The sequence below is a fragment of the Colobus angolensis genome, unplaced genomic scaffold (genome assembly GCF_000951035.1).
Source record: "Colobus angolensis palliatus isolate OR3802 unplaced genomic scaffold, Cang.pa_1.0 Scaffold36, whole genome shotgun sequence".
Lineage (NCBI taxonomy): Eukaryota > Metazoa > Chordata > Mammalia > Primates > Cercopithecidae > Colobus > Colobus angolensis.
Window position 1 is genome coordinate 16,496 of NW_012116932.1, and position 7,467 is coordinate 23,962.

Sequence of the window (7,467 nt, forward strand, 5' to 3'; positions counted from 1 at the left end):
CAGGAAACCAGTATAGACCCAGAGGGGATAGTAGCTGAGATCGAGCCACTACACTCCAGCCTGGGCAACAGAGCAAGATTCCATCTCAAAAAAAAAAAAAAAAAGAGCAAAAGGCAGGCATGCGTCCTGGAAACAGCTGCAAACAGGACAAATGGCATGGAAGCAGAAAGGCGATAGGTACACAGGCCCCCAGCCGTCCCCTGCAACAGGAAACCAGTATAGACCCAGAGGGGATAGTAGAGAGGAACCCACGGACATATATACACAGAGAAGTTCAGGTGCACACACCGAGAAAGTGCAGGCAGGTAGACAGCAAGAAGACAACTGCACACAGAGAGCATGGGCACTGTCGCAAAAGGGACAGGTGAACACATGCAGAGGGATCTGGCTTGCACTCAAAGGCGCGGTCACCCCCAGGCGCTCAGGTGGACAGAGTGGGTCAGGAAGGCTTACCTCTCTGTTATTTCTCTCCAAAAATGCTACAGCTGTTGGGCTGACCATATGGTCCTTCATTTCCTGGAGGTGAGGACAGCATTAGGAAGGAAAGACACTCAGGCCGGGCACGGTGGCTCAAACCTGTAATCCTAGCACTTTCAGAGGCCGAGTCGGGTGGATCACCTGAGGTTGGGAGTTCGAGACCAGCCTGCCAAACATGGTGAAACCTCATCTCTACTAAAAACACAAAAATTAGCCGGGTATGGTGGCAGGCACCTGTAGTCCCAACTACTCAGGAGACTGAGACACGAGAATCGCTTGAGACCGGGAGGCGGATGTTGCAGTAAGCCAAGATGGCAACACTGTACTCCAGCCTGGGCGACAGAGCGAGACTCTGTTAAAAAAAAAAAAGAAAAGAAAAGAAGAGAAAAAAGACACTCAAACCTTTCCCCACTCCCCGCCTGCAGGACCTTTCCTGACCTGGACTGCCTCTCGCATCCGCTCCACGAACACCTTTCTCTCCTGCAGGTCCCCGGCCGGGAGCTTGAACTTGCCTGGGTTGGCTTCCACTATACGTGGGCTGAGAGTCAAGGGTCAAGGCCAGAGCCAGATATCATCATCATCATCCCCCTCCCTAGGGGTCTAGCCCTCCCCGAGGGCGAGCTCCCAGGCCCCCTGCTACCGCAGTGAGCTCTCCCATGCCACCCCCCGCCACAAAGCCCCAGGATATCGATGGTCTCTTCCAGGTCTTCGAGGTCCCACTCGATGCTGCGCAGGCCATTCCGTAGCTCATTGGTCGTCCAGTCCAGCTCCTCGCGTCCGACCGCCGCGCTTTCCTGCAGGAGCTCGCACCAGCGCTGGTACAGCCCGCGGGCCGTGTTCACCGCCTTCTGCACCTCGCTGCGGGCAGGGGCACGGCGGGCGCAGCTGGGGGCAGGCGGTCCTTCCGCCTGCCTCTGCCCCCGACTGCAAACCCAAACGCATGGGGGACTCCGGAGACCCCCACATACCCTTGCGTGCGCCTCCCACTTTGCACCCCGACGGCCTTGCCTAGCCCGCCGGGCACGCTGGGGCCGGCACCCGGGCACTAGCTGGATTGAGGACGGAGCACCCTCCGCCCTCCCCCGTCGTTATCACTCACCCTCGGACTACAAAAAAGGGGTCTTCGAGAGACATGTCAGTCCCCTTCCCCCCAGGCCGAACCCCACTCCCGGCCTGGGTTCACGGGCCGGTTCTCTCCCATCCGAGGAGAACGCGCCACCACCCCCGCCCCTCGTCACGCCACCATCGAGAGCGGGACCGCCAGGGGAGAAAGAGAGGCCTCGAAGGCCGGACGTGCGGAGACTTCCGCCCTCTTTGCCGCCATCTTGGTTGTGGGCAGAGGCAGCTTCCGGTACGCATGCCCCGCCCCTTCGCCCTCTTGTGCCGCACCGTAGGGGGCGGTGTCGGAGTTCTGGCTGGGCCTGTTCGTGTCCGAGTTTGGAATCTCCGTTCAAGGCTCAGGTCCTCGGATTTTTCCTGCTCAACCTCAGTTTCCCTTCCAGGCACGGGCAATGTAAATAATGGTAGCCTCCCTTATCTCTGGCGGCTGGGGACTATGGCTGGGGAAGGGGCTCATTCGATTCGTTGAACGTTTTCATGGACTCCCTGAGCTGGCACCTGGGAGATCGTCCCAGTCCAGGGTCCCGAGTGTCAGGTTTGGGCAAGGTTTGGGGGAGAGGTGGTCCTTTCTTCTCCCTGCCGGGGCGGGGCGAGGAGCGGGCCTGCTCCTGCGGGGAGTTCTGCCGCATTCTCCAAATCTCTCTTTGCTGAGAAGTGGGCAAGTTGGGGGCACCTCGAGGTCGCCTTGGGGCGAGGTGGTCGTGAGTGGGGGTCCCAGATATTCCAGGGGCGGGGGGAGGTCACCTTCGAGAGCGTGCGTGGAGGTGGGTGTCTTCAGAAGCGCGGATTCTTTCTGGGTGCGAGCCTGGGGGTCGCGGGAGGTGTGGTGGCTTTGAGGATGGTCTCCAGGGGGGCCCTCTGTGTGTAGGGTCTCCGTCTGGGTACGGGCCAGGAATATCAGCGAAGGGACTCAGGATCGTCCCTGTGTGTGACAGTGGCGCTCTGTGTGTTGGGGGGTGAGGGGAGCTTCGGGAAAGCACTTTTTTGAGTGGTAGGGGGCCTGGTCTCCCCTGGACGGTGGGCGGGTTATCCGAGGGAGTCCTCGGAGGGTCGCCCCCTTGCGCGTCAGAGTTGCTGCTTGGGGTCTCAGAGATAGCGCCTGGGCCGGGTAAGTCATTGTGGGGTCTCCGTGGTAAGGTTAGCGGGGCGGGGACGGGGGCGTCTTCGGCAGGTCGTCGCAGTGTGGCGCCATTGTTGAATGAGGACGAGTTTGGGAAGGGTTTTTTGAGGGGAATAATTTTTGAGTTCCCACCGTGCGGGGGGAGGGCGGGACGGGTGGGCGCCCCAAGGCCTGAGAAGATCAGTATGGGGCAGGGGTCAGGGATAACCTGGGAGGGGGGCCTTGTATGGGGGAAATAATTGGGAAGGGGAGAGATGGGATGAAGGGGGTCTCAGCGGGTCGTCTCTTGTGTATGTAGGGTCGTTCTGTAGCGTCTCTGGGAGATGGCCTCCGTGGGAGCCCTCCGGTCGCCCCTACCCACTGCGGGGTGCTTTCCTGGCGTCACGCCTTCCTGGCCCCTGGAGGGAAGGAAGGGAAACTCTCCTTCCCACCCACAGGGCTGGAATGCGAGTCAGGAAGCCTGGGGCTCCAGCCTGCCCGGGCTGGCCAGACGGGGGATGGGGAGGGGCGTGTCCGGAGCGCAAAGCCCCGCCCCTCGTCCCCCCGGAAGCCCCGCCACCGCCTGGTAAGGCGATCACGGGCCCTTTCCTAATATGGGCAACCGGAAGCGGCCCGCGCGACTCTCCTACGTCACTCCGTCCAAATTTAGTAGTGGAAGTCAGCGGGCGCTGGTGGCGGGAAGGCGCCGCGAGCCAGTGCGGGCGGAAACCGGAGGCGCACCACCCCTTAAAGGGCCCGCACCAGGAATGAATGGAGCCATTCGAACAAGTCTGCATCCTTTTTTGGAGAAATTGCAATTAGGATTTCTTGGAGAGACGGCGCGTAGCGGAGGGTAGGGCGGAGGTTTTCTATTTGCTGTGTCTCTGCATTGCTGGGTTTCCAGCTCCCAACCGAACCCCGCCTCCCGGAGCGCGGAGGCGGAACTCGGCCCCCTGGTCTTGGGGGCGGCAGCCACGTGTTCATGGGGACTGTCGTGCGCGCCGGGTTCGCAGCCGTGCGAGCTCTAAACCCACCCGTGGAGCTTCTGTCGCAGGAGACTGCGGGTGAATGGCTTGGTACGAATCACGGGAACCCGCAGCCCGGGGCGGCTCACCACCTACAAGCAAGGGCTGTCGTACGCTAGAGACCGAAGAGCTGGAGGCCCCAGTGGCCCCCTTTCACAGCAGTAGCAAATATTGTTTACCAAATATTGGCCCAGTGACTGTGCCTTGGTTTCCCCATTTGAAAGAAGCAGATAGAACAGTATCCTCCGAGGACTGAAGGCTGCGGTTCGGTGAATTATTGATAAAAGGAGAGCTCTTAACCTAGCCTGGCACGTAGTAAGCGCTGTTAGCATGATTATTGGTGCAGAAAACACTCATTAGACACACCTGGTAAATGCTAAGAACAGTGGCCACACGGGATGGTCAGGCTGGAACCCGGGTCTTTCTCTGTGTGAAGGGAAACTTGCCACCCATGACCCACTGGGGCCTCCAGACGCGAGCATGTGGGTAGGCCCTGAGCCCCACCGCCGGTCTCCCTTCCCTGGGCCAAGGCGCTGATGCATCCGCAAGGCTGAGAGAAAGGAGTCCACCCAGAGAGCTCAGCGTGGAGTGGGGGGAAGCTTCGCCAGGGTTCCCGTCCCCTTTCCCTGCTGGGTAAATCGCATTCTGTCGCTTTAAGGAGTGTTTGGCCGCGACGAGTTGGAAAGCCCGGATGCGTCCTTCGGTTGGGCGGGGTTTCTCAGTGACGTCACTGGGGGTATAAAAGGGCCTGGGTGGCGGGCGCCCGGGCAGAGCGTCCTAGCAGTGTCACTGCGTGGGTTGGTTCGTGGAGAGAGGCGTGAGCGAGCTCGTTGTCCGGATTGCACCTGCTCCCAGTTCTGTCCGTCCCGGGGGCCCACGCCGCCGTCGCCGTCGAGTCGCCATGGAAGTGCAAAAGGAGGCACAGCGCATCATGACTCTGTCGGTGTGGAAGATGTATCACTCCCGCATGCAGCGCGGTGGCCTGCGGCTGCACCGGAGCCTGCAGCTGTCGCTGGTCATGCGCAGCGCCCGGGAGCTCTACCTCTCGGCCAAGGTAGAGGCCCTCGAGCCCGAGGTGTCCTTGCCGCCCGCCCTCCCCTCTGACCCTCGCCTGCACCCGCCCCGGGAAGCTGAGTCCACGGCCGAGACAGCGACCCCCGACGGTGAGCACCCGTCTCCGGAGCCCATGGACACGCAGGAGGCGCCGACAGCCGAGGAGACCTCCGCCTGCTGTGCCGCGCGCCCCGCCAAAGTCAGCCGCAAACGACGCAGCAGCAGCCTGAGCGACGGCGGGGACGCTGGACTGGTCCCGAGCAAGAAAGCCCGTCTGGAAGAAAAGGAGGAAGAGGAGGGGGCGTCATCCGAAGTCGCCGATCGCCTGCAACCCCCCCCGGCGCAAGCGGAGGGCGCCTTTCCCAACCTGGCCCGCGTCCTGCAGAGGCGCTTCTCCGGTCTCCTGAACTGCAGCCCCGCGGCCCCTCCGACGGCGCCGCCCGCTTGCGAGGCAAAGCCCGCCTGCCGCCCGGCGGACAGCATGCTCAACGTGCTCGTGCGGGCCGTAGTGGCCTTTTGAGGACCCCGAGCGGCGCTGCCGGAGCCCAGAGCGCGCGTCGAACCGTCGGCCGGAGGGCGCAGACCTGAGACCGAGGCCACCCCCCTCCATCCCGGGGGGAGCGCCCGCGAAAACCGTGGAGAGAAGCCGCCGCCCGGGCTGCTGAGAGGCCCGGAAAGGGACACTGTCCGCGGGGAGCCATCGCCTTCAGTGTGCAGCGACGGCACCGAGGAGTCTGAGCCGGGGGCGCGGGCGCCTTCCGCAGAGACCTGCGCCCACAGGTGCTGTCTTAGTGGACTGGGACGTGAACCTTTCGCTCTCCTTCTGGACTGGGAGAAGGGAGGCTTGGGTTTTTGTTTTGTATTTTTGTTTTGTTTTTTAGATCTCCTCAGGGTCGAACTTGATTTTGTATTGGGGGCAGTGCTGGCCCTTTTCAAGGTTTTTCAAGAGTTGGTTTTGCGTTTCCAACCTCGGAGAATTCCAGGCACTCCCCTTCCCCCTCCGCTAACATACTTGTGTAAGCGGTCATCGTTGCGTCATGGGGCAGGCGTGGGGAGCTTCCTGTCGCCTTGCGTGGGTGTGGGGCCTGGGAGGAGGGTCTGGGGCGTGCACCCGCCCTGGGGAGTGGGGAGGAGAGTGGCCTGAGTCACTTCACCCCCGCGTGCTGCTGGTTAATGTCCCGCGCCTCTCCACCTTCGGGTGGGAGCGGGGGCTGATCTAGTTTCACATTGAAGTTTTTCTCATCTGTATTAGAGGTGCCCAGTAGGTTCCCAGGTTTCAGCGTGCTCCTCCCTCAGACGCGGACACAATCATCCCAGAAGTTCCTGGTCTGAATCACCAGAATGTTGGAGGGGTGGGGGTGTCAGTGGAAAGGCATAAAGCTGAGCTGAGACCAGTTGCTGGTGAAACTGGGCCAATCTGGGGAGGGGAACATCCTTGCCAGGGAGTTCCTGAGGGTCTGTTTTGTTTACCTTTCGTGTGGTGAATTCTTTTTAACTCCGTCTACCTGGCGTTTTGTTAGAAATGTCAGATAGGAAAATAAAGACTATTTGAGTAAAAAAGCCGGTGCTGTCTGGTTTTCTGCTCTGGTGGGGGAGGGGCGGGGTTAAAGGGTCAGGGGCTGGCGGCGGCTCGCTGGGGCCCCAAGAACCGGTTTGACCGGTTACCACGTGGGCGGGAAAGGGCTGGGCCCTCTTCCTTGCCCGGGCATTCCCTAACTGGAGCTCCGCCCCCTCCAGATTTGGGGGTTCCCTTGAAATTGTCCTACAACTCCGGGACAGGGAGGTCGGGGCTTTCTGAGTTGAGACGATAGTACTAAACACAGTGCCCCAAGCGGAGCTGGGGACTGATCGCCCTTTGAAGCCTTGAAAGGTGGTAGATCTCTTCCCCCGCCCCCGCCCCCTAGACCAAACTGAATCAGCTGCGGCCGGGGCCCTACAGCCTCAGGTGGAGCTAAGCGGGTGAGCTTTGAAAGGCTGTTTATTCCCCAATTCCCGTATCTTCCTGGAGAAATCGCTGTGTGGCTTAGGCAGGGACGTGCAGCCTCAGTTTCTTCATCTGTGAAATGGGCCTCTAAGCAGTTTCTCCACCTGGCTTTAGGTTTTTAAAAATGCCCATTAGAGCCCTAGTTATTTGGTTGGGTCACTCCCCAGCTCTAGAATAACCACCCTGAAAGGAGAAAGCCCTTTCAATGTCCCCCACGTAGGTTTAGGAGTGGGGTTGTAGGCGTTGCCCCTGGGCGAAGGGAGGGAGCCTGTCGGGAAGACAAAGGAGTCGCAGGTGCGGGGAGTGTTGGCGGCGGGAGGCGCCGGGAAAGCACTCGCCCCGCCCCCCCGACGGCTGGCTCTGCCGCCACAGGCTTCCCATGACCCCAGGGGAACTGACCCCGTGGCCGGAGGGTAGAAGGAGGGGCAGACTGGCCTCAAAACGTCTGCTGGTGGAATCTGGGAGCTTTGGCTCCCCTTCCGCCCAACCCACACCCCCTTTCCCCTCCTGTGTGGATTGTGAAGGAGAGCTTCTCACCGTTCTCCTCCAGCCAAGCTCGCCCCCACGGCTGCCTGATTCCTTCCTGGGAACACGTGGGGGGACTTTTAAAAGGCGCCACCTACTCCAATTCCTGACCCACCCAACTCCCCCAGGGGACGTGGGGGCATTGGAGCCCCACACCGCAGGCGGTAGCTCAATGCACCCACGTC

General features: G+C 61.1%; 2 protein-coding genes across 5 annotated transcripts in view; one reads left to right on the top strand and one right to left on the bottom strand.

The window, feature by feature from the left end:
- Positions 1-1,813, bottom strand: part of STX10 (syntaxin 10) — a 7,209-nt gene extending 5,396 nt beyond the window's left edge. For 2 of the 3 annotated variants that reach the window (XM_011953184.1, XM_011953183.1), the window contains exons 1-4: positions 1,577-1,813; positions 1,166-1,335; positions 916-1,010; positions 454-516 (exon numbers count right to left, since the gene is read on the bottom strand). In XM_011953184.1, the coding sequence (XP_011808574.1) occupies positions 454-516; positions 916-1,010; positions 1,166-1,335; positions 1,577-1,611 (363 nt within the window). In that variant the 5' untranslated portion in view covers positions 1,612-1,813. The remainder of the gene's footprint in view (positions 1-453; positions 517-915; positions 1,011-1,165; positions 1,336-1,576) is intronic. The other variant, XM_011953185.1, reaches the window with a different exon arrangement.
- Positions 1,814-1,858: 45 nt separating this feature from the next.
- IER2 (immediate early response 2) lies at positions 1,859-6,333 on the top strand. Of its 2 annotated transcripts, none has more exons than XM_011953188.1 (2): positions 1,859-1,990; positions 4,532-6,333. In XM_011953188.1, the coding sequence occupies exon 2, from the start codon at positions 4,622-4,624 to the stop codon at positions 5,291-5,293; it is 672 nt and encodes a 223-aa protein (XP_011808578.1). In that variant the 5' UTR covers positions 1,859-1,990; positions 4,532-4,621; the 3' UTR covers positions 5,294-6,333. The 2 variants fall into 2 exon arrangements, with proteins under 2 accessions (XP_011808578.1, XP_011808577.1); XM_011953187.1 differs by having other exon boundaries at positions 1,871-1,990; positions 4,379-6,333.
- The last annotated feature ends 1,134 nt before the right edge of the window (positions 6,334-7,467 follow it).

What these genes read in the sequence shown, in the direction of transcription:
- IER2 (XM_011953188.1), top strand. Translation starts at nt 4,622, where the DNA reads ATGGAAGTGCAAAAGGAGGCACAGCGCATCATGACTCTGTCGGTGTGG.